Genomic DNA, 26,815 nt, shown 5'->3' on the forward strand with positions numbered 1-26,815 from the left:
GCTTAATATCTGTGTACAAATGGTATGTTCATGCTATATCTGATCATCTGGGTTATTGTTTCCTCAAAGGCAGAAAAATCTAGGGACAGGTAAAGCTCACCATAATGACGGTTGAAGAAAGGATCCATTAAACTGCATTTCAAAAGCTGCTTTTTCATAATGTATCAGTTCCTTTACCAAGCGTCTGCATGGTCTGGAAAAGGGATCCATGTCAACAACACATTTCAGCAGGTTCATGTGATGGCAGCTTTGTTCGTCACTTTTTTTTTAGCAACAAAGCTATTGTTGTTCATGGGTGGCCAACTTTAAATCACATGGTTAATCTCATTGGGAGATATGGAAGAGAGAGTGTGCGAAATTTGGACAGGGGACTGTTTTTAATGCCTTAATGTCATGCTCTATTATAACCACAAGGGGGAGATTTTATATTACAAAATCACCACAACATAAAAGAGGGTTAGAGGGCTGCTTTACTACAACTGCCTGCAAGTTGAGTTTAATGTAATATGAGGAAGTCTTGTTAAGGTTATGAAAACTGAGAAGACACTTTCATGCACCCAGAAAATATGAACTAGTATTATAACCAACTTATTTCTATGTCGATAACCCTCTGGTGACACGCCATATTTTGACATGTATAAAAAAGATTTGTAAATGTTCTAAAATAGTACTTTATAAGTGATGTATGATTATCTGTAAAGCTTTTCAGTAAGAGTTTAGTTCCAGCATCCCACAGGTAGGGGTTTTGTGATATCTCTCTTTTGACTCTTATTGTAATCACTGTGTATCACTGTTGCCAATTTAGTGTATGTAACATAGATTTTTATGAGAGGAGAATGGGGAGGAAACATTAATGTGACTGCATTTCATGGCTGTCCTGTTGATTGTATATTTATATTACTGTAATTTTGACATTTTGTTGTATCTATAATTGACCCATCTAATTGTGTTCCATTATACAAGATGTCCAGAAAATGGAATACATCTAAAAGCTATAAAGTTAAAGCTAGTTCAGCATGTGATTGTCGTGGTCATATTGACTTGCTCTGTGGCCTTGGGGCAATAAAGGGCAGTGGGCTCTTAATGCCTCCCCAATTACTCCAACGCTTTGAGTATGTAGCACATACCCTGTCATCTTTAAGTACCCACCAGGCACAGTTCACACAGCAGACTACACATTGCAGCTTTCAGCCAACCCACAGTGAAATACTGGCCATACAAATAGATTGATTCATTCTCAGACTGAGGGTCTGGGGCCAATTAACTGTTGCACACTTTATCCCAGTTGGTAATCCAGCCCTGATTGGTCATTATTTAATGGGATTTAGACATTTTGATTGTTTTGATTTACTTCCCTGTTCACGACTAAATCAAACCATGGCAATTTTTAATAAACTCAGATGAACTGTAGTGAAAAAAACATATATTTTCATGCATACTGGAGCACCCACCCTCAAATTAGCACACAAGTAGCCCAGAACACAGCGAGACAAATACTCAACAATACTTTAACTGGTTCCTTACAGGGAAATAGTGATATATTGGCATGAGCTTAAAAGCAGAGTAGGTGTTTTTAATGTTATTCTATCTTTTCCAGATACGTTTACAAACACAAGCGCCACGCCTGTCACACATTGTGTGCATACTCAGTTGTACAGTTGTGGGTGGAGAGGATTTTTTTGGTTTATTTTCGTGGCCAGCTAACCAGTAAACGTGTTGTTGTTAGCTTATAATATATATATAACGTTATATATTACAGTTTAGTATAATACGGCCAACAAATAAACAAGTGTTTGTTTAGCTAATGTGATATTGTAACATTCGTGAGGAAGTGGATTTTGGACATTTAGAGGAAGGTTAGCGAGCTAGCGTGAAGTTGATGAAGCAGAGGCTGTTAGCGTATGTGCTAGCAGGCTAGCCATAATATCGTTATTGCTAGATATCGTATCAACATTTAGGTAGACAAAGCCACCCACTTATCATCGTCCACCATTGGGACTACCGCTAAATTACCGCGCAGGGAAATCACAGTAAGTCCACAAATCAGTGTGTGTTTGATTCAGCTAACGATAGGATGCTTTCTTAACGCTAGCTGTATTTACTGTAGGTTTGGTGATAGCCTACAGAGCCACTCAACATTAACTGGGCAATGCTATCTCACTTAACTTAATGCTATTAAACAATAGTACTTTTTCTAAACATATGTGTTATTTTGATTAGTCGCTAGTAATATCTGGGCAGTGTAATTCGGGTTGGGTTGCATACTACTGAGATATTGTTACCTGTGTTTATTAGCTCTGGTACCCATCGGGGCTAACGTTAGCAACGGTTGCTGTGAAAATGCTAACCTAATGTTCACTTAATGTAAATCTTAATTTAATAAACCCAGAGTAGAAAATTAGAAAACTTAGTTTGGGGTTTTGAGTTTCTGTGAGTTTTAATGCAGTAGCTGTGCATTTGTAATGTACGCTTAAAGCAAAAGTTAGCGGTACTGTAACACAAGTCACATTAAACTGGGAATGTTCACGGAGTATTAAATGGGAGACAACCTGAAATATTTATCTGTAGAGGTTTTGAGAGTTACTGTAAACTCCACCACTCCACTATTACTATTGGCGTTAGTGTTACTTTACTGTCAGTTTAAGCCAGGTAACGTTAGATTGACTTCAAATAGGGCTGAACATCATTATCCATTATCTTCCTACACCTGACATTAAGTGATACACAGATTGTACACTGAATGCTATTTTATGTAATGTGATAGTTTGGTTGGCATACGCCCATCTTAACTCTCGGTCATAAGGCAGTGCTCTTTCTGTTTTAGGTTGCCAAGCTCAGGGCAGGACAAACAGTTCTCTCACCCTGACACTTCTGCTGGTAAAGTTATAGAGGATACAACTGGAAAGCCTCCCCAAGGTTGAGACCTAAGGAGCAAAATGTCAATCACGAACACTCCCACAAGTAATGATGCCTGCCTCAGCATTGTGCATAGCCTGATGTGCCACCGACAGGGAGGAGAGAGTGAAAGCTTTGCCAAGCGCGCTATTGAAAGTCTTGTCAAGAAGCTGAAGGAGAAGAAAGATGAGCTGGATTCCCTTATCACAGCCATCACAACGAATGGAGCTCATCCTAGCAAGTGCGTAACCATACAGCGAACTCTGGATGGACGCCTACAGGTATAGTATCAGGCATACAGTACCAAGTTGGGTTAGTGTTACACTACTTGTAATTGTAGGACACATTGTGAGAGATGCACCAGCAACACTACCTATCTCATTAGATCTTCCACTGTTTGCCTTAGGTTGCGGGGCGTAAAGGTTTCCCCCATGTCGTCTATGCCCGACTGTGGCGATGGCCTGATCTTCACAAGAATGAATTAAAACATGTGAAATATTGCCAGTATGCCTTTGACCTGAAATGTGACAATGTTTGTGTCAACCCATACCATTACGAGAGGGTTGTCTCTCCATGCATTGGTAAGAAAAAGATCACGTTTGTCAGTCTCGACTAGATCGCATTGTTTAACGTTACTGATTGAGTGATATATCTGCTCTTTTTCAATGTTTCTGCAGATTTATCAGACCTGACAATTTCCCCTTCAGGTAAGTAGGTGCCAGAGTTTTCTTCTTTGCTCGTTGAAGATTTTGTAGGAGGTCCATCATTTTTTTTTTTTTACTCTGCTGTCTTCACGTAGGTCAGCGTTTGGTGAAGGATGAGTATGACTATGACAACCAGCAATCTCACTCAAGCTCCGAAAGCCACCTGCAGACTATCCAGCATCCCCCCTCAAGGCCCGGTCCACAGGAGACCTTCAGCAGTCCTGCTCTACTACCCCCATTGGAGGGCAGCAGTTCAGCTTCAACCTCCGCTTTCTCCACCATCAGTGCTGGACCCTCAAGTGAGACACTAATCAGAGACTTCAAATATATGCTTAATATAATTGAAGATACACTCTGTGACATAAAGTAATGCTATCAAGTATTAGAAAATATTCTGTAAAAGTATTAATTTTGTGTCCTTATACAATCCTAAGTTACTTTTAATGCAACAAACATCTATTCAGTGTATAGCTTAAAGATCTTATCTCTTGCATAGACTTCAAGTTGGTACGAATCTGGCAACACAACTGTTTTCAATATTGTATTTACAGATCCTAACACCAACTGGAGCAGAAACAACAGCTTCACCCCTGCAGTGCCTCAACATCAGAACGGGCATCTACAGCATCATCCACCCATGCCTCACACAGGGCATTACTGTGAGCGACCACATAAAAACCTTAAAAATAGTCCATATCGTTTCAAACAACTTAAAGATGTGAACATCTATTAAATTCATGAGTCTATTTCCTCTTTCGAGAGGCTGGAGATAATATGCTATTAGAATAATGAGCTCTGTTAATTAGTTATTTAGCTTAGTATTGACTACTGTGGCTGGAGGACATCATTAACTTCTAGGAAGGAACAGAGCTGTTAGTTCACCACTGATTCCAGGACAGGACAGCTCAGATGTAGGCTGATTGATTAAAGACACCACTGTCGCCTCTTTTAATTGATAGGACCTCCTAAGTTGATTTCCATATTAAGGGAATTCACTAGGGAAGGGCATATACCAGATGTAAAAGTTGATTTGAAAAATATGTAAATGTGATAGCAGCAGCACCAAGACATAGATGGCATAGATTTTTGTTTTCTCCTGCAGATTTTTTTTATGTTCAGATATATTAAGACGTTATACACTTATGAATATCTAACAAGCTAAATTAATTAAATGTTTTACTGTGGCTGAAGTGAAGACTAGCAATAGGTGTTAAAACTCAGCCTCCACCCCTGACATTTCATGAAATCTTGTTATTTTCAGTGCCATTACTGCATGGTCTGTGCTTCATTTCTGAATAATATGTCAAATCTTGAGAAAAAATGTCGACATGTTCTTGCAGGGCCTGTAACCAATGAAATTGCATTCCAGCCCCCCATATCCAATCACCCTGGTGAGTATCAGGGTGCAGATGGAAGGCAATCCAAATATTTAACATAATCAGTGGAAGCCATATGACATGAGGTTGCTTTGTTTGTTTTGTTCCAGCTCCAGAATACTGGTGCTCCATTGCGTACTTTGAAATGGATGTGCAAGTTGGGGAGACATTTAAGGTGCCATCCACATGTCCGATAGTGACTGTGGATGGCTACGTGGATCCATCGGGAGGGGATCGCTTCTGCTTGGGCCAGCTGAGCAATGTCCACAGGACGGAGAACATAGACAGAGCCAGGTACTTTGCCACATCCTTGGAGAAGTATCATCATATAGTTCATTCAAGCAATTCATGTTTAATTTATCTTTCTAGGTATGATGAAGTGATTGACAGTAATGCAAAGTGTGTGTAATGTCTCACTTCTCTGACTGTGTTTACCAGTCTCTTCCCCTCCTTTCCATCCTTAGGCTCCACATTGGCAAAGGCGTGCAGCTGGAGTGCAAAGGTGAAGGAGACGTCTGGGTGCGCTGTTTGAGCGATCATGCAGTTTTTGTGCAGAGCTATTACCTGGATCGAGAAGCTGGACGTGCCCCGGGTGATGCAGTTCATAAGATCTACCCCAGCGCTTACATCAAGGTGCGATTGCAGTACAATGGTCATAAAGAGAAAAGCAGAAACAGTAGGTGTTATCAGAAACTCACAAATTTGCTTTCTTCTTGACACTGGCTACATTTACATGCACACCAATAATCCAGTCATAATGCTATTGCCTCTAATGTGAGTAAACAGTATAATTCAGACAGACAAGTGTATTATTTACATTTGAAATAGATTTGGCCCCAAAAGAAAAATTGATTTAATTATTAAATTATTTTGTTGATGTTGCATGTTAATGGGTTTTCCATTAACTGAACCTATTATTGAACCACAATGGTGCAATTGGGCTATAATATTTTGGGAGCCTGTTTTTCTTTGGGCCCTCGAAAAAATTTTTTTTTTTAATTTTTAAAAAATTTTTAAATTAATTTCTTTTTTTTTTTTTAATTTGTTTTTTTATTTTTTTTTTTTTTTTTTTTTTTCTTCCCCTTTCATATTGATACATTGTACAGCGTTTTGTATTCCATGTTTAAAAAATTACCCTTTTTGTAGAACCTTCATACAAAATAACATTTATGTGTGAAGAGGACTTTTTACAACCTAAAAGCACTAAAGACCATTAATAAATATAGAGTAGTCCTACTGCAACCCTACTGTATTAAATAAAAAAAAAAAAAAAAAAAAATTAATAAAAAATTAATCCAACTCTGACCGGTTAACATAAAACCTCACAATATTTGTAGTCAGTGAAATGCTCGAGTGTACATTCCGTATCTTGTCTTATCATCAGATTTCAGCGTTTGTCTTGTCCCCTGCCAGGTGTTTGACTTGCGTCAGTGCCACAGGCAGATGCAGCAGCAGGCAGCGACAGCTCAGGCAGCAGCTGCAGCCCAGGCAGCAGCGGTGGCCGGGAACATTCCCGGGCCAGGCTCTGTGGGAGGTATCGCCCCTGCCATCAGTGAGTGTTCTTACTGCTGCGCTTACCACAACACTTAACCTTCAACAAGTGTATTATTATGAACAGACCCAGACCAGCCATAATGCAGTATTTCCCTTTGGTGTTAGAAAGTGGATGTTTCTTGGCTTTGTGACATGTGTTTGTTAACAGAAATTGGATCATTGGCCAACAAAATAAACATTACAATAAATCTAGTCCTAAGCAAACATCCAAAAGTGTTCAGCAAGCATGAACGCACAAATGGGCCATACTTTGCGTTTCAGAACATTATAGAGGGAAATTCATGTATCTTAAAAAAAAAAAAACCCAAAACCTTCTGTCGTGTTTCGTAATGTATTGATATTAAAATGTATTTATTCACACTTCAGTGCTGTGTTAGTTCAAAAATACAGCTGAGGTGGAAGAATTGTAACTGTACTATACACTGCTCCCCTTTCAGCTTATCTCAATGAATTGGAATACATACCAAGCAGTTTGCTTTGCTTTATCTGTCATTGTACTTCAAACCACTTTATAAAATGTTTTTTTCATGTTGCAGATGATGAAATAAATTTCCACATAGCTAACATCATTACAGGTTAACATTTACACAGTGAGTATGCTGTGTGGGCTTAAGCTCACATGCAGTAAAATGTCTAGCCTGATCAAAGTGCGTATAGCATTATTACTTTTTTTTACTTAACTGTGTCTACTCATTATATGTTCCAACTTTTACTGCAGTAACTTAGCTAACATATGTCTGCAAGGTTTGGCCTATAGTGCCACATATCGATCTAAAAGTTGCTGCCTGTAATTGTCCTGCAGGTTTGTCTGCTGCTGCAGGCATTGGGGTTGATGACCTGCGCAGGCTGTGCATCCTGCGGATGAGCTTTGTGAAGGGCTGGGGGCCCGACTACCCACGGCAAAGCATCAAGGAGACACCCTGCTGGATTGAGATCCATTTACATCGAGCTCTACAGCTGCTGGATGAAGTTCTGCACACCATGCCCATAGCTGACCCTCAGCCTCTTGACTGAATTAAAAGACACGAACTGTACAAAAAACAGTACAAATGCAAAGAATAATCAGACTGTTCTTTTAACAGACCACTTCACCTACAGGCCTTGAGTGCCGAAGTAGGACTGCAACGACAGGGATACTGAGTAGGTTGTAGGAACAAGGACTTGAAGGCCGGCAGTATACTCCAAACACACTGCTTTTAAATCCATTGCTGCAGGCAGTTGCCAGTATACTGAGTCCAGGTCTGTAAGTTCAGCGACTTCCAAACAACAGCTGGAGGAACATGTGAGTCACACTGGGAGGAGTTGCAGGACTCTGGAAACATGCTGCCAAGAGGATGCACATAAAAAATGGAAGCCAGTATTCTGACATTGTTCACCGATTGGAATTGCGTAACAGCATGAAGTGGACAAGGCTGTGTGTCTCTAAAATCTCAAGCTGACAAAATCCTTGCAAAACTAATGTGAATTAAAGCGTCCACACCTAAATTAAAAGATGCATTTAGATAGCCTTAGTGCTATACAAAACAAAATGCATCACAAAGTGTAGAGTGTGAAACAAGGGATGATTTATGCTCAGCTGTGGTCTTTTTTAAGTGTGAACATTTCCATATTTTATGATTTTAATGCATAGAGCCCCCATAACTAATGAACAAAATTCCTTTCGTTTGGTAAGAGGGCAAACTATTTGGCTGAAAACCAGTTAAACTGAGCACAATGTGGCGCCTCGAATTGGATGTTGTTGCATCTTGTCTGAACATGCTAAATGTGACAGTACACTGCCAGTCCAGTCCTCCTTCACTGGCTCTCCGGTGCTTACATCACTTCATGCAATGAGCCCCCCTCCCGCCTCACAGATCACAACATTTATGTAAAATCATGTTCTTCATTACTCATGTTTTTGTAAGATGTAGTCTTCAGTATTTTTTAATGCTGACAGTCCTTGTTTGACATTGCGATTTATATTCCCCTTTTCTGTAGTTGTTTTTAAATGTTGTTAAGAGCATTTGAAAAGCCCATTTTAGCTGACCTCAGCTCCTTTTTCAACACCATAAAACTGTTCTAGCACCAGTCAAGGCCGATGTTTTCACACCCAAAATTTAACTGAAATAATCGAAAGAAAAGGTTATAACACATCCGCGTAATCTTATTTGTAATTATCATTTTTTGATTAGTTGCCCACAGTGTCCATTAGCACTTTATCAATTTTCATATTTTGTAGTGTCGTGTGTGGTTACTTAAGTATCCATATGATCTCTTAGAATAGTTTTTCTCACTAATGACCTGGTGAGATCCATGAAAACTTTTGTTGTGTGTCTGCCCAAAATCATTGTTTTCAGCATCAATCACAGCAGGTTTGAAAGGTGTGTTTTGTTCTATTTTGACAAAGCAATGACCATACTGAAAAAAAACATACTGAGTTGTGGTTCATAAAATTTTAAATCTCGTCTGTGTAGGACGACAACCCCCTTTAAAACCTACAGGCTGTGAATCTTTGATAGTCAAAAGCTACATTTTGGGTAGTATCACTTTAAGATGGCTCACTGCAACCCTTTTTAATTTGATTATTACTTGGATGACATATTCTAGATAACAGCTGAGCGAAGGAAGCAAGGAATAAACTGTGAGAGGAAGTTTAAGCCATATTGATGCCAAATATACCCTATGAAAAGTAAAAAGGTTATCAGACTGCAGTCATTTCAGTGTTATGTTGCTTGTAAGAGCCTGGATTTAATCATCAGCTGAATTTTTCTAGCTTTTGCTAAGAGCTTTTGATCGAACAATATTTTGGTATTTGGAGCTCAGTTTACCTACAGCTGTTGCAGTATTTTATACTCTTGCGCTACCTTTCCAGTAATGAACCACTTATAATTCAAAATGATGAAAAAGAATGCTGTACAATTTTGAAAAAGTGCAAGTTCATGCTCATCTGGATCTTAACAATCGTGTTATACATTCTGAATACATAGAGTTTGAATGATATTGGTGTTTATATGTATGAATATGGTTGAATAAAATTTAACAGGCTAATGTGCCGAATTGTGAAATAGTCTTAATTTTAAATTTGATTAAAGGTGGCATGTCAAAATTATGAGAAAGGACACTGATTTTCAACAAGAAAACGTTTATTACTGCAAAGACAAGTCACAAATTTTAAGAAAACAACACTAAGAAGCTAGCCTGAGCTGAGATCTGAAATATTCAGAAAACCAAACTACATGTGTCTTTAATAGTTTCTATATTCATCAATACGACACACTAAATGATAATGTCTTTATAAATATAAAAGTCCCCCAATTGTCCTCGTTTTTTATGTAAAATACACAATACAAATCACCCTACACGCATTGGTTTGCTTGCCAATTTGAGAAGAAAACTTAATGGCACACAAAAAGAAAGTCACATGAAATTTGTGTTTATATTATATCAGATACTATACATTATCCCCACCCCTCCTCAAAAAAAAATTGGAAAAAGAAATCACAAAAGCACTTTAGCCAACATAACAGATAAAATGTTCACCAAAAGAACAAATCAAATAATTAGGACACAAATAAATATACTTTTCAGTTTTTGATATATACATATTTTTGTCTAGGGTGAATCAAAATAAAAACCTTCCCCAAATGCCACTGCCAAATGCTTGTGCTTGCATTAGAGCGTGCTACAGATGGCCACGACTCACTAGACTGTCAAATGGCACTTGAAAACATCCAAATACAAATCTCAAACAGGTCACAGCATTCAGAAAATATCATTTGACAAAAGAAATCACGATCATGAGAAAACAAAACAAGAGAGCATTTTACTTACAGTAACTCCTTGTTCATTTACCAGTTCTATACAATAAAAAGCCATATGCAGATAATCTACCATGTGTAAACTACTAAGTATGAGTGTGTGGTGTGTGTGTGTATGTGTGTGTGGCGTCACATCCAGTAAATAATAAATAGTCCAGTCTGAGGACAGGTCTTTATGCTTCCTCAACTCTGGTGTCTTCTTAGTGGCAGCACCTGTGCAATGAAATGTCTGCTCTGATAGCCTCGATCTGGAGCCCACCAGAGACCCAATAGTCACCCAGGCCATCTGCTCTGGCCGGGGCGAAATTAAAGGCACTGGAGTCTGCTATGGGTCAGTGAAGCTGCCATTTTGTCCAGGTAAAGAGGCATCTCTTAGCATTCGCTCCTATGACAAGTTAAGGAATAGCTTATGTCTTTTTTTTTCCTTTCTTCTTTCTTTTTTTTTTTTTTCAAACATTTTCTGGTTGGAAACGGGCTCATTTGCAAACAGCTGTTACAAAAACAATCTTGCTTCTCAATTGAAAAGACACCGAGAAATAAAGTTACTGTTGTGTTGGCAGCATTAGCATCAGTCCAGGGTAGACCAGGCAGGCTTTGAGATGCAGTCCAGCATGTAATGTAAAAGTAAAAACGGACAAAAAAAAAAAGAAATTAACAAAAAACTGTTTCTAGCAGCACATGGTAGTCGTGCAAGACCAGAAAGGACACAATTAAGATTTAAAGAAAACATTTTATAATTCATTTTCACTTCAGGCACAAAATAATACAAGTTTACATCTTCAGTGTTGTAGTTTATATGACAAGGGAGCTGAGATTCACATGTTACAAGAAAATAAAATAATAATTCAGTGAGAGAAAAGGTAAAAAGTATCCTGCAAAACCTTCATTTCTAACTGGTACACACTACCCAGATTTACAATTTTCACAGACAGAACCCTGTCACTTTTTACAACTACATTCTCAAAATTTCCATAAGTGTTTCACTTAGTCAAGGGAGCTTCTGGGGATGGGGTAGTTCCTATGAGAACACAGATTTATGTTTGGCTCTAGAGAAAGTACAAGAAATGATCTAGGACTTAAGTTTTAAATCCATTAATTTTTTTTATTGGACATTTACATTACTTGCTCTGTGTTCTCTTAACTTGCATTCGACAGTTCAATACCAAGAGTCAGGGAGCAATCTATCATGCAAGCTCATTATAGTCACAGACTGATGTAAACAAAATGCCTCAGGCCTTTGACTTCCAGCTACTTAAAGTTCTTTGACCTTTTCTTGCAGACTTTTCTTACTGTCCTTAAGCAACATAATAAGAAAGCCAGATTAGTGTGCGCTCCATTCCAAGATCTGGTAAGTCAGACATTTCAAGCCAGCAGGATGAGGGTAAGGATACAGTATGGGATGTGTACCATAGGTTTAATCAGTGAGGAATGTGTCTTGAGGTTGCCAGAACTTACTTTTCAGATTCCTCAGTGTTGTGGAACTTATTTAACGAAACATCTGTGAGATTCCACTGACCCAGTAACCTACATGATGCGCAGTATTTGCATTTGCCCACCCTCCTTTACTGCTGAGCATGTTTTCTATCTACACAGGCACAACCAAAAACAAATGGCAAAGATCCTGTGTGTATTTTTAGAATCTAAATGAATTCTTGGACTAGTGATAGAACCTAAAAAAGGACTGTGAAAACAGCAAATACAGTGCCAACCATTTTTTAAAAAACCTTCATCAACCCTACATACATGACTTACAAAAAGGTAAAAAAAAAAAAAAAAAACTTTCTGGTCCTCCTGTACAGTAGGTCTGTTCTTTAGTAGTGGTATAATTCATGATTCCTCATCAGTATTATAATAATTATAATATGTCGTATGGGTAAGCATCTAAACCAAAACCAAAACAATAAATATCAATAAATAAACATTTCTGCAGAGAAATGGTGCAGACCATTTCGACAAGCATGAAAAAAAAAACAATAACAAAAAATAATTTTAGTAACAAAATGTTCCTATTTAGAGGATTAATCTCAATATTCTCCACAACATAGAAGGCTATAACAGTTCAAGTATAGATGTAGTCTAATGAATCAGAAGTTAGTCCCCATGCCGTTCCCATTTCACAGTCTATGAACTAATTACAGAGGAGCTACCAAAAGAAACGATCACATATAAACAATCAAAGCAACCACATAAAAAGCAACAAATATATGTAGTGTATCATCATTATATATACTATACATATATATATCTATATATCTCTTTGAATATCACAAAATATCTACTTTTGGTCCACTGTACAAAGATGATCTTTAAACAGGGAACAAAGGATGAAAGCATTTTATGGGCTAAAAACTGAAGTGAAAATGTATCAGAGGTGAGAGAAAAGCAATGCAGTTTTTCTCTATCGCGTTGAGATTTGTGCAGTACAGTGGTGTGTGTGCAATAAGGTTTGGTGACTGTGCTGCACGCGTCAAAGGGCTGGCACCACTGGTTTGAGGTAGGGTGACTGATGGATGTGTTCCAACACATACATACAAGCACGCAGACACACACACACACGCAGACGCACAGGCTTATATACACATGTACACATGCACATAAAAACACAGTGCAGACCTATGCATCCTTGTTCACACACACAAACACACACACACACACTTCACCCAATAACAAAGGCTAATGCAAGAATAGGCCTCAAGAGGGCAGAGTGAGGGCAGGAGCAAGGCTAAAGACCATGATTCAGATAAGTAATAAGCTTAGTAGAGCTGATCCAGAGAAAACAACAGGTGTGTCTGTGCCTGCGCCTGCATCCCTTGGTCTCAACACTGATGAGCCAGCCCAAATCCAGCCACGAGTCACCAGAAAGCCAAATCTGTGGCTGGGACAATGCAGAGGGGCTGTGGGCTCTCTACAGCACACAGTCAGGACTACAAGGACAGCTGCATTTAAGGATAAGGCACTATGATAAAGCCGAGGTACATTAAATCCCTGACATTCCTTCTGCTCTGCAACATGGCACTGTGGGACAGGAAACCGCTCTTGGGTGACCCAAATGGCTCACTCTCAGCTTCCTCTAGGTGGTTTGGTTTTGGTCCTTCGTGAACTTAAGAAATTTCATTAAGACAAAAAGAAAACTGCAAAAAACATGACCAGTAAAATTGTTTTCAAGATTACAGCTCGTCACTACAGAGCATCTAAAATGAACAAAAGGCAAGCGTTATGCACAGAGTGCATAGAAAAGCTAGCATTGAGGAAGTGGTTTTGTACAGCCAGTCTTCTCAATCTTGTTTCTATATACACAAGTAGCAGCACAGATATTTCTTTAGGGGTTTCTTTTTCTGTGGCTAAAATCTATAAATGGTTATTATCAGTGGGTGGCTACCATATCATTTTCAAACAGAACAGACAAAACTGCCCCAAGATTCTTTTTCAAATGTCATACACACATAGAAAGTCATCCCTTTGTTTTTTTAGCTACATACAATACTCAAAATATTTTGTTCAGCCAAACGTTTATCAGCAGTTGGAATGCATGTTGACATAAATCATACTTAAATTAGGAGGGATAAGTGGAAATTAAAAATAAAACCAAACACAATGATAGCACCATGAGTTTTGGGTAATACCAATTGAAAGTATAGTAAAACTATTTACAATAGACGAAGGTCTTGAGTCAAACAATGACTTTGCTCCGCTGGGACTAGTGACATGGATTTGAGCTCTGAGACATCAGTAGTTTGAAGGAGTTTAATTTTCCTTCAAGATAAAACCCGTCCGTATAGACAGAGGCGTTAAGTGGCACCTAGGCAGGAAACATTTAACGGGTCAAATTAGTCCTTCTCCTCCAGCTGCTGCATTGTGATAGAGCACAGACTTATGGGATGACGACACATCCAGAATCTAAGCAGTCAGACACGGACAGCACATCTCGGCCAGAGTATCATCATTTCAGCACTCCCCCATCGACCGGGCTAGATCGGGAGGAGGAGAGCGTGTCCACACAAGTGCAGACGGAGACAATGCATGAAAAAGACGGAAACATCTAAACTTACAGAGAGAAAGATATGTGGAGAGTGAGATAGCAAAAATAGGCCAGACAAGGTTAGCCATGCCCTCAGACCCTCAAACGGAGGCGTAGGTGTTGCCTGTGGCGCTGCAGTGGCGGATGGTGGGAGTACCAGCAGAGGGGGTTAGGATGTGCTCAGTGTGGTCCTGCGGGGGCTGGGGGAGCGAGTGGAGGACACCTGGCTGGACGACACCCACCACAGGGTGGGACCCGTCCTCTAGCGCCCCAACCTGGATCACCTGGATCACCTCATGCTCCGACTTCTCTCGCTTGGCAAGAGGTTCCCCGGACTCCTCCGTGTCCTCTTCTAAGTCGCTGTCCATCCCACTCGTTTCATCTAGACGGGAGAATGCGACACATGTATGAAACAGTACATGTACAGACTCCAGGCAACCGTGAAGTTGTTAGGACTGAACTTCACTGACGTTTAGCTGAAAACTCTCCTGTTTCCTGCACTGCTGCTACTGGTACAATTTTGTCAATTCAACTTTTTTAAAGTTTTTCCATGATTAAGGCATTTCCAATTATACATAAATAAAAGAAAAGAGTAAAAAGTATGCAAACACAAATACATCAATGCAATGGTATCAAAAGAAGGCAAATATGCCAGTGTGTGCTATCACAATCTATTGTAATTAGGCCAAAAATGTCAGTCTTTGCATAAAACTTCTCATCAGTCTCAGCTCATTAACCACATATTCAACTGCCCGCCACTGACCTAAATGACCACTGAATTTAACTGGTTGTAAAAACAGGTCTTTGAGTTGGATACCGTAATTAACTACAGTCACACCAGTTGTCAACAAAAGGATCTCTTTTCTAGAATACCGGCCGAGTTCTCAATCTACGACGCTTTATACATTTTGTTACATACCTTTATCAATGTTAGTGAGGGACAGGGTGTTGAGGCTGTCGAACTGAAAACAGAGAAAAACATTATAATCAGAGGGGTTCATGATGGTTTTTTTCTGATCTAAAAGAGATACACATTGTACACAGTTATACCTCGCCCATTACACCAATAGGTGTCTCTCCAGTAGCTTGGGCCACACGATGCTCCACTAGGTAAAACATGTACTCATCATACAGCAGACGGATCAGGTGGAAGGAACCAAAGCTGGCAGCACTGCGCAGGGTCAGGTCCCTGATCACCATAGAACTGCGGACAAATTAAGAAAACATTGTTATGTTCAAAACAGGGTTGTGGCTCTTCAAAACAATGCGGCACACTCACAGACGTGTCTCAGTATGGTTGTTTTTTTCCCCAGACCTGTAGAAGGACCACTTGAGCAGGAACTGTCGAGCTGCTCTGGGAAAGCTGGGCCGGTGCTCGTAAGGCTTGAGCACCTGAGTGACCACATTCTCCAGCCAGGCTGCCCATTGCTCCAGAGAACTTTGCTGCTGTAGTGTGGCCTTGAAGTCCTGCTCCAAGTGCTGAACCACTCCCTCCTCACACTGGCACACCCACGATGCCTGCTCCTATACAGCAACACAGAGAAAGAACTGGAGGTTCACACTTGTACAGTGAAAGCAGAGTGGATAATAGAGAAGGGAAGAGTATAGTACACATAAGAAAAGCAGTACTGTTGAGTATACAAACACAAAGAGCTGTTCTGACCTGTACGTTGGCAAAGTCAACACGGTTGAGATCACTCAGCATCTGGTTGATTTGTGACGTGTTTTGCAACACAGCACGCGCCGCTTGAGCCAGGTGGTTCAGAGATGTGTATCTGCGCAGTGTTTGCGCAAAGGCACTAACAGCGGCAATCTGTGAAAAGAGCGAACACAGAAGCCCAGGTGTTAGCAACTGTAAGGATACATACCTTTCAAAACTGATAGTACAAATATAACTTGCAGCTGTTAATTGTAACACTAATATATATACATTATTTATGTGTAGCGTTTTAACAAATCCTGTATGAATGCTGTAAGTGTACCTTGGTCTGGATCATTCTCTGTGAAATGGCATTCATGGCATTATTGAGCCAACCTTCCAGGCTTTTGGCAAAGTTGCGAATGGCTTGAGTCAAGGCACCTGAAAAACAAAAAACAAAGAAAACAAAAAGACAAAAACAACAAGAGCGAGTTAATGACGTGATGTGATATTACAAGCATTAACACAACAAACAAGTAAACATGAGAAGCGTCTGTGACTGTGGCTCACTGGGAATGGGTCTCAGGACATCAGGAATGAGGATCTCCACAAGGGCCTGGTACATTAGATGGTCACAGGTGCTCATCCATTTGAGTACAGCCTCGTTTCTGCACAGCACCAATAGCTGTGAACGGGGGAGCCGCGCTTCAATCTCACTTATGCTGCTGAGGAATGAACAAACCAGACTTAGACAGATGCTTTTGAATTTTCAGATGATCCTAAAATGAATTAAGTACAAATGTATACTGATTCAATCAGTTCTGGTGGCAAAACACTGAAAGACTTCATCTAAGATATAAAAATCAAACACTGTACATTATCATTAGCTTGACCACACCTGTTTTCTGTTACAGTGGCACCCTCTACAGAGTCAGGGGGAGAATAACGCCAGAATGTCTGCCACAGCTTCTCAATAAGACTGAACTGGAGGTTGACAACCACATCCAGAATAGCCTGAAACAAAAGCAGAGAACAAACGAAAACAGTGAATATTTTTCAGTGGAACCACTTTCTAAAAGAGACAGCTGACCATAAGGGCTTGGCCATTACCTGTGGATGACCTGATCCCTGTTTTTTTCCAACATTAGGAGAGCTGTGATTGAAAACTTCACAAGATGAAGAGAAAATTCTGTTCCAAAATGCCAGCAGCTGGCATTTACAAATCTCTGCCACCATAAGCACACATGACCTTTCCCAAAGTTTCCATGCTCTGAATCCAGCCAAACTTTAAATAGATGTTCTTTTTAAAATTTTGTAAAACTTTATTCAGTATTTTCAGTCTTATTAGCCTTTTTTTCATGAAGATAGTTTAAATAAAATTGCCAGTACCTATCATGAAAGCAAATGACTAGTTCAGACTCAGAAATATACACATAAAAAGAAACAAAACATGGACTCAGTTCTAGCAGAAACAGAACTCTTAATAGAAAATAAGTGGAATAGATCTAGGGGGTGGTGAAATCCAGGCAGATCAATATGCCTGCATAGTCCATATTGATGATGCATCAATGAATTCTACAATATTGAAAGGCATTACTTAGCTTTCATTGAGCACTGAAGAGGGACGCGACCCCCTGTTCCCCCTATGAATTGCACTTGTGTGCCATTGTGACTTTGTAGTGAGTACAAACATAATGCACTTCATCTAACCTCACAGTGCTCTCTGTAAAGGGACTGGAGAGCTTTCACATCCTCTGGGCTGATGTTCTCTGTATTGCTCTGTCCCAGGTCCAGCTCTACAAAGTCAGGGAGTGCCCGCGATGCATCTGTTGGGGCAAAAGAACAAAAAAAATGATTCACCACTGTAGAATAACCCTGAAAAACACAATTTCCAATGTATTTCAGCACATCCCATTCAGATAAAGAGAAAAGCAGCTAACCTAGGAACTGCTGGTGGTGTTGGCTCTGTGCAATGACTGTCTGCTCTGCTGCACCAGGATGGGGCTGGCCTCCACCTGTGTAATTCTCCCCAGAGCAAGCATCAAACTTCTGCACCGGCTTGAACCTGAAATCAAATGGCTCACCTTAGTGTCTATAAAAACTCTGATTTGTGTCACAGCAAGTACTAGATGTCTGTATGCATCCTTAGTTGCCTGTGTTACCTCTGTTTCTGCTGAACAGGTTGCTGTCTGAGGGCCATATACTGCATGTCCTCTTGGAGTCTATTGAGTGGAGAGTCTGGTTTTACTCGTATACCATAGTAATGATATTTGGAGTTCCCTCTGCAAGACAAAAAACCAAAAGTGACACAGAGTCTCAATGTGAGGGACAGAAGAGAAGAACCGATGAGGCTTTTAGTAGATCAGGGTTTAGATGAATGACAACAGTACGAAGAGCCAGGCAAGCATACTGCCATTAGATGAAAATCTTGAATCTCCAAAAGTGATAACTTTTCCATACTTAAGAAAAAGAAAGTCTTAAAAAAAAAAGGTAACCTTGTCCCAAGGCGCCTTGTACGGAGTCCCATGAAGATGGAGCGGATGAGTTTGCCAAAAGAGGCAGCATTTACAGGGTCCAGTTTCTGCTCCTGGCAGTGGCGCAGATAATGATTGTAGAGGGTGGATCGTGGTAGACTTACGCCCTCTGCTGTCTCGTAATTGTCCAACAGCCACTGGAGCTACAAAGGAATACATGCTTTTTTAGATTCACACGCTGGTCCACGAAAACTATCTGGAAAGACCTCAGAGGGAGAGTCGGTCATCACACCTCTGCAAAAGCATTTCTATAGCAGCCAGTGAATTTAAAGCAACTGTAACAATTAAAACCGGCAACAAAAATAGCAAGCACCAAATCAAACTCATATGTATACAGAGTTGAGAAAGGCAGAAGAGCAAGAGAGTGAGTCCAGCAAAAGTCAAGGTAAAGCGAGGGCAAGCATTCATAAAAGCAACTTACATGGCTGTTGAGCAGCGAGCTTCTCTGACTGGATAAACCCTCAGATTTTTGGAGCGTCTCAATCGCCATTTCAATCTGATAAACCATCAAGCACAGGACAACAAAATGTAAGAGGGGGAAATAAAAACAAAAGCAAGAATAAAATAAGGAGTTGATGTAGACACGTTAGTGGCCACTAGCAAAAATAAAGAGAATCTAGAAAGGATCCCAAAGCAAGCGCTACTAAACCCAAGCAGAGCGGGACTGTCTGTCTCTCTTTGCCTAGCTGAGAAACAGGGACATAACTCTTCAAATTCCACCAGCACTGATCCACTTAGAAACAACTATCATGTGCAGAGAAAAAGCCAGACTATTATACAAACAAAAGACTAGGTTTTTGTAACACCTGCGCAGAGTTATTCCAAAAAGCTGGTTCATGCTTAACGGGGAAAAGTCTTGTTAGTTGTTTTACACAAATTAGTGTTGTTCTTCAATGTAATTTCATTGGTGTCGTTTGAACCAATACTCATCAAAACTCTGCTGAAAGTGAGTGAGACTGCGTAGTGCAATGGTTGTCTACGTGTCATCACTCACTGCTTTTGATACATCTCATGTGAAATTATTAAAATATGTGAATGTATTGAGCAAATAACTGTGGTTGAACACCACATTCCCTCGGTATTAGATACTGCCCATTTTTGGGGCACCTTCATGTAAGTACATCACTTAGGATAGACAAGGATGAGCTGGTAATTAGCTTAAGCTGTTAAAATGCCCTTGCACCCCTGGACACATTTTGATGAGATAAGAAAAAAAAAACGAAAAAAAAAACAGCATTTCTCCTTTGCATAGCCGTTATTAGATGTTTTACTCTCTGCCATGACTGACATCCACATAACTTAATGTCAGTCAACAAGCATCATTGCTAAATTCCTGACAGAAAGGGTCATGAAGGTGGACTATAGGGAAATGCCAAATGGGGCATTCAGACTCTGCACTCTGAGGAGTGGGTGAGTCTGTGGAGCTGTGGTTCTCCAGAGGCACATTCCCAGACCATCCTCCCCTCCTTACTACACTTGTCTCTCAGGTTTTAGCCTCTCCTTCCTTCTACACCAAAGAGTGGGAATAACAGACAGACAAAATCGGTGGTTTGGAAACAAAGCCCTGCATTAGTTGAACATTAAATATCAGGCTCAGCCTACGCTGAGCACTGTGTACATCATCACCAGAGATAAAACACACCATGGATCATAGAGGAGGTGCACACAAAGCTGTTCCTATATAACATGACATAATTATGTCTAGTATGTGCGCACACTGACATTTTAAAAAACATGATACAAAAAGACAAAAGCGTCTTACATTTTGGATCAAACTAGTGCTTAGATCAATATGTAGTACTAATTGCTGTGTGGCTCTAAACAGGGAAGAGGCAGAAGTTACTGCAAAGTCACTACATACTCTGGTCAAATGGTCTATCGGCAAACACACAAGAGCAGGCAGGCAAAGGCAGGTGAGGGGCCCAATTAGTGGGTGCTATGCACTTACAGTAGCTGGGGAAGCTCGTGCAGTCTGGGTGACAGGGTGGGGTCCAGCGTTGTCCATGATGTAAGCCCCTGGACTGCTGCTGATTACCTGACCCCCTGCCAGATTCATGTTCATTCCTCCACTGCCCCCTCCTCCGTTGTTGGTCATGCCATGAGATGTGACCACAGTGGACACTTGCGATGAGCTGCCCTGTGTGTCAAAGTAGCTCCCTCCACTGTTCTGGCTATACAGCTGCGGTTCTGAGTACGAGTAGGTTCTTCTGTTCAGAGGAGAGGTTAGCAGTCAGTCAATGTGCCCAAACCGATAAGAAATAAAAATAAAAGAGAAAAAAATAGTCCCAATTATTAAGTACTTTTATTGCACCTTTCAAATTTGCTGTGTTATTTATTTTTGTGATTTCTTGTTTATTTAAGTTATTTTTATTTTTAAATCAAGTATGGTTTCTTAATTATGCAAGACACCTACGAAGCCTATATTACTGGTAAAAATGATACGGTACATTTGCATTTTATTGTTTGTGTAGGCACAGTCAAAGTGTGATTTGGGCGATATTGAAACTGAAATATTATGTTGACACAAGTCTGATACTACGGTTGTTTTGGTTTCTAAGCCCTAACGGTGACCATTACATGTTTCCAACAGTAGGTCATACAGTATGTATGTTTGTTCCTGCACGTGCACTGATGACGAATATGTGAGTATCACAGTAGGACAAACAGAGCTTGGGCTTGTTAGTGGTATGTAACCCCATTCCTGAGACCCAGGGGACCCTGGCGTAGCATCAGCACTTAAAAGACATGCCTACTTCTGGTCATGTTCAGGTGACTGAGCCTAATCAAACACACGACTGCACAGCCCTCAGAAAAGAAAACAATCAAAAAAAAAGGCACTCCCACAAACATCATGTGCTTGTGACATGAATGATGGTGTGAAGAGACTTAAGAGGAGCAAGAACAGGCTGTAGAGACGTAGCGCTAATATTTGTGGAGTGGTATGAGAGCAGAGCTGGGTAACAGACTGACTCACATGTTGCCATTGGTGTAGACGCCACTGTTTTCCTCCACATACTGCACCTGTGCTGGGTAAACATGCTGAACCTGTTGAACAGTCTGGGCCTGGCAAGACAAATTGCAGAAGTTGCAAATTCATTATTTATTTGACTTAACTGACATATTACAATGAAAAACCCAGACTTGCACATGAATATGTACATACAGTATGCACACTTACGCAAAAACATTCAGACATAAATACACACAAACAAACAATACCTGTTGCTGGACAGGCACCTGCTGGGTGGAGCCAGTAGGCTGGACAGGCACAGTGGTCTGAAGAGGGACAGTGGAGGTGGAGTCAGCGCCTGCTTCAGGGGTCTGCATGGCGCCTAAATAAGACAGAGAAAACAGTCTTATTGTAGATGAATAATGATCAAAATCACTAAAAACTTACATGTCGGACTCGTAAAGCAACTTTACAACTCATATACACAACAATACATCAGTGTTAACGGATCATTGATCGAGAACTCACATAAGCAAAGAGTCATTTAACAAGTACAGGTTTGCGTTCTACTGGTTGTTGTTGAAAAACAGGCTTATAATTTACAATAGGCAAAAGAACATACATAGGTTACTCATTTTTGTCTGCTGGTGAACTGAAATAGTCATAAAATCAGTTACATCAACTTCTAAAAGCTCAACAAGTATAAACCGTATCATGTAACATGTGTGAACATGTTGCATTTACAAAAAAAGACAAATTTATCATGAAGCATGTTAAGGGAAAAAAAATCCAATAATCATCCACATGGTTTGGTTACATGCCTAAATGAGATTTTAATCTAGGCATAATAGAAAACATGAGGTTTCACCTCAGACCCTTGTCTGTTTTACCCAAATCAATGCTACTAAAGCTGCTCAAGAGCAACTCTATCCAAGCACCTGTTTCTGCCTTGTGGTACTCAATGTACTGAGAGCCTCATGCATCAGTGACACATGGTCTTGTCTCCATGTTCACAGCCATAAAACAAGTTAATATTTAACAAACTCCAAATAGATGCTGCTTCTCGTTGCTCTTTCAGTCCACACTTTAACAGGTTTAACATTACTTGAGATTGGAAGTCATGGGTCAGTACTAATAACAAAAGGCAAGTTGTGTTATTCTTATGTAATAAAATGAATGGCTTTTCCAGATAGAGTCATTGCTACTAATAAAAGAGCTATACTGTGCATCGGAGACGTGTCTACAGTACTCACTAACCGAGGCCTACCAAGAGTGTGAAGAGACACTGATGGTGAACCTGTGTTTGTGAGTTAATAATAGTATGGCTACCATCACCCATTCCTTCCAGGGGAAGGCCACCTCCTCCCCATCACAGTTTCCATGAACAAGCCTCTCTTGGTTAATTAAGCTGGGTCTCCTAACAGCTTCGACTCTCTCCAGGGACAGCCTGCCCCTTCCCTTTATCTTCAAGATCATACAGGCCTGTTTGTTGGGATGAAGGCTATCAATTTATTCGTGTTGTGGTGACTCAAAGTTTGACTGCAAAGTTGAGTCAGTCTTTCTTGATGCAGAATGAGAGTATGAGAAATAGTAAAGCACCAAGAAAAATATGCATTTCTTTAAACATACAGGGGCACTGAAACTCATTAATGCAAAGCCTTCTGCTTTCAGCATGACTATTTTCAACACCTTGGGGAGGGGATACGTGTATATACTATCACTGTCAGACAATGTCAGCAGGCTGTTGATAGACAGGCTGCAGTTTGGCAGATACTATCCAGGACCAGTTCAAATATTTATATTCTGCGATTTCGAACAACACATTATAAACTATGACAATTAATTCACAAAAAAAATGACAAACTTGATTACAAGTATGATTAAGATACTTCGACACACAAGCAACTCCTTTACCCTGAAGCGTAAAAGCCATTGGACGCAGGCTAGCAAAGTGATAAAAATGTCAACCCGCAGCCTTCAGCTTACTATATCCCAATGCTAAAAAAAGGACTTGTGATGGGAGTAGAATATAGACTTATATTCCACAGTGCAGTGTGAAAGCTAAAGTACATGGCCCCAACTGAGCCCACCTAATCGAGGAAAGGAGCCCCTGCATCACAACACACTCTTGTTGCCTCACCCCAACCCCCTCCACAAACACACACACACACACACACACACACGCACGCACGCACACTAACACACCTCCTGCCTCACCATTCAGGCACTCCCTTGTGGCCCACTTAAATACTGTGCTCCACTGAGCAAGTGCAAGCCCTACAAAGACACAGAGGAACAAAAGCCACCAAGGAGGGCAACATTTTGCCCTGCGTTTTCTCCCCTCAATTCCTCTTGCTAACATTACAAGCAACAAAGAGTAAAGAGTGCAAGGTTCACAGTCGCAGCTACCAGAAAATACACAGAACCATAATTTGCCTCTCTAATGATCATGTATGATAAAGGTGGTGTCTGATGCACCAAGTAAAGAAACACAAGCTGTTAAACAAGATTGAAAAGTATGCCACACACAAAATCACTCCCGCTCACACACAAAACACGCAAACCAAGGCAAGACGGAAGCATGATCAAGTGCTAGTACAGCAGGAAAACAGGTGGACAGAGGACATAATTGGTAGTTGAAGTGTGAGTGTGTGTGTGTGTGTGTGTGTGTGTGTGGGGGGGGGGTATGCAAAGTGCTGTGTTTGTTTAGGAGTTAGTTTACATATATAAGGACTACTGATGTTCATTCTGATGTCAAAACATTGCATCAATTTATGACATACTGTTAGTTGGGCAAAAAAGTACATAAATAAAATAAAGAAGAGAAACAACAACAACAACAACAACAAAGCTAGTACTCCCAAGTTTAATCGGATTTTAGGTCATGACAGGACCACTGGAAACAGAATGTTAAATGTACCAAAATCTCTTGAAGCATCATAACATAACTGACCAAAGCGAGTAGAAATGTACCCCGTTCATCCTAATTACCAGATGTGGGTTTAGGAAGGAAAAAACAAGGACCTTTAAGTCTCCCATTTCATCAACTATATACATTATTTCTGTCAGGCTGGGCAAAATAACAAACCAAACATGCTGTATTCTGCTAAGCCATGAAAATTAATGACTGAATAATTGAATTAATCAGCCCCTCTTTAAGTGATTGGAAATGTAACAGGATCCAGGCAGCAGGTGGCATGGTACTATTTCTGTGCTACCGGACTACAGGTAAGTGGTAACATGATCTGATAACTAGCAGTTCCCAACATCCTGTTTTGTGTGTGTTGGGAAGGGTGTCTGTGCCTGACCTATTTTGGGTTGTATATGCCAATAAATCAATATATTTACCTTATTTTTGGCTTCATCTACCGCATGTGTAAAAAAATTAGGTTTAGCATTTTGATGAATTGGTTTGAATTGCTCTGGCTCCATCGCTTGCATATCAATGACAGATCTTCTTCACATCTGGACTTACTACATGAGTAGTTACAGATAAATAGTTCACAGCTAACATCCCAAATTCTAGGGATAGCGATGGACAATCAAAACATTTGTTTACGGCTTAATACTTTTTTGGTGGGCTCAGACAGATGGCGCTATATGGTCAGGAGCCCCACCAATACTAGAGGTACACCTGTCGTCCACCCACCTCTCCAAACACACACACACACACACACACCTGTTCTGTAACCTAACGGGAATCAAAGGTCGCAGCTGCACAGGAGACCCAATGGACCCAAGAATAATTGTGATGCAACATTAAGAAACCAAGTCTCTACTAATATGAATCACCCACAGGATTAAGGAATCCTAAAATGCAAGTTTACTATAATCTGTCATGAGGAAAGGGAATTTAGCCTATATTGCATATTTTTTTTTACCAAATTCAAGGGAGCCTAAAATCAATCTGGCACAATATTAGGCTGTTAACTATCGACTAGACATCCCCTCTCCAGTGCTGGACTGAGTACACCCCTTCTCCTTCCCTATTCTTGCACCCCAGGAAAATACACGCACAAATACAACAGAAAATACCAAAATGTAATCTTTTTACTGTTAGTCAATATTCTGGAGTATACCTGTATTGCAGAAGGGGTAAAAATACATCTTGACGTTACCAGCCCAGTTACAGATTGCAGAAAACCGAAATGATTCCTGATAAAATGGGTAGTAAAATTAAGATATTTAAATGATAATCGGGCAGGTGTTTATTTTCTCCCTCAAAAGCTGACCACTGCAAAACTTAGCCTTGTATTATCAGATAGCTTATCATAGCCATCTGATGCCACAAAGAGGGCAGATGGAAAGCTAGCGAAGCTATCTTGCTCCCTAAGACAAAAGGGAAAGTAATGGCTTAGCTATTGTCAATAGCAGTTAGTATATGGAAATCTAGCCCAGTTCTCTCCATTGCAGATCGACGTTTGTGATTTTGTACGATCAACAACATTTGAACCACCCGAGGCACACACTTGCAATATTACCGTAACATTAGCCAAAATATTGGACACCAACAGGCATTGTAAGAAGGCAGCGCTGGCGTTAGCAACCTAGCAACAACAGACACCTGCTCCTGCTCCAGCTGACCAGCTAGCATCAGTGACTAGCCCAGACCTATGCTACCACTCAGCGTGGTAAGTTTAGACAAATAAGTTACACCGAAAACCCGTTTTGTGCCTAACTGACCACACTTGGGCCAGTTTTAGACACCAAGCACCCTGTGAGAGAGGCTATAGTTAGCTTCTGCTAGCGAGCAGGACCTCTCACAGCTGTGGGTATCTACAGGCAACGTTAGCAAGCAGGCTACCACGTCACAAAGAAACACCCTCGCTAGCAAACTACCCCAGCTATTCACCGAGCCTTCACTCAGCAGCAGACAAAAACATAAACCACAGCATTAATATCACGTTCATACAATTATCCCGTGAAACGAGAAGGGACTTAAATTCGGGCTAATATAGTAAAAAATGTATTCAAACCTGAGCGGTGGACTGGTTGATGAGATGAGGATGGTGGAGGAGGTGGTAATGATGGAGCGAGAGGTTGTTGTTGGTGGGTTACAGTCGCCAGGACTACGGTGACTATGGCGCTGCCTCACTGGGCAACAGTTGCTATAAAACTCACCGGGAGCGCGCAACCTTTCCAGTCAGGTGGGAGGAGATTAAAGCGCCCTTAATACAGTCTTAACGGAAATAAGATCACACCGATATACATATGTATTTGGAGTATATTGGGAATGTGTTACAAGGATGGCCATTTCATCCAAACCCATGCGTTTAGTCGGGTAAATTTCAGTACATCAAGAATGGGTTTAAATTAGGGCAATGCCTGTGGGCCTGTTTGTAAAACAA

The 26,815-nt window shown here is 40.5% G+C and overlaps 2 protein-coding genes across 5 annotated transcripts; one reads left to right on the plus strand and one right to left on the minus strand.

The window, feature by feature from the left end:
- Window positions 1-1,562: 1,562 nt before the first annotated feature.
- Window positions 1,563-9,560, plus strand: smad4a (SMAD family member 4a). 2 transcript variants are annotated; one of them, XM_051412804.1, is made up of 11 exons: window positions 1,571-2,030; window positions 2,825-3,176; window positions 3,302-3,476; window positions 3,573-3,602; window positions 3,695-3,898; window positions 4,151-4,258; window positions 4,940-4,990; window positions 5,086-5,269; window positions 5,440-5,608; window positions 6,389-6,527; window positions 7,332-9,560. In XM_051412804.1, exons 2-11 carry the CDS (start codon window positions 2,937-2,939, stop codon window positions 7,541-7,543), a joined length of 1,512 nt encoding a protein of 503 aa, XP_051268764.1. In that variant the 5' UTR covers window positions 1,571-2,030; window positions 2,825-2,936; the 3' UTR covers window positions 7,544-9,560. The 2 variants fall into 2 exon arrangements, with proteins under 2 accessions (XP_051268766.1, XP_051268764.1); XM_051412806.1 differs by lacking the exon at window positions 7,332-9,560 and having other exon boundaries at window positions 1,563-2,030; window positions 5,440-5,651; window positions 6,389-6,477.
- A 73-nt stretch (window positions 9,561-9,633) lies between these two features.
- On the minus strand, window positions 9,634-26,583 carry rfx3 (regulatory factor X, 3 (influences HLA class II expression)). Of its 3 annotated transcripts, none has more exons than XM_051412784.1 (17): window positions 26,444-26,583; window positions 21,737-21,849; window positions 21,492-21,580; window positions 20,466-20,724; window positions 18,939-19,013; window positions 18,479-18,660; window positions 18,146-18,265; window positions 17,924-18,048; window positions 17,694-17,809; window positions 16,882-16,997; window positions 16,554-16,705; window positions 16,327-16,424; window positions 16,008-16,157; window positions 15,660-15,868; window positions 15,395-15,548; window positions 15,264-15,306; window positions 9,634-14,726 (listed from the first exon to the last, which is right to left on the minus strand). In XM_051412784.1, the coding sequence occupies exons 2-17, from the start codon at window positions 21,842-21,844 to the stop codon at window positions 14,446-14,448; spliced, it is 2,277 nt and encodes a 758-aa protein (XP_051268744.1). In that variant the 5' UTR covers window positions 21,845-21,849; window positions 26,444-26,583; the 3' UTR covers window positions 9,634-14,445. The 3 variants fall into 3 exon arrangements, with proteins under 3 accessions (XP_051268744.1, XP_051268743.1, XP_051268745.1); XM_051412783.1 differs by having other exon boundaries at window positions 16,554-16,708; XM_051412785.1 differs by lacking the exon at window positions 18,939-19,013 and having other exon boundaries at window positions 16,554-16,708.
- Window positions 26,584-26,815: the final 232 nt, after the last annotated feature.

The sequence above is a fragment of the Dicentrarchus labrax genome, unplaced genomic scaffold, assembly GCF_905237075.1.
Source record: "Dicentrarchus labrax unplaced genomic scaffold, dlabrax2021, whole genome shotgun sequence".
NCBI lineage: Eukaryota > Metazoa > Chordata > Actinopteri > Moronidae > Dicentrarchus > Dicentrarchus labrax.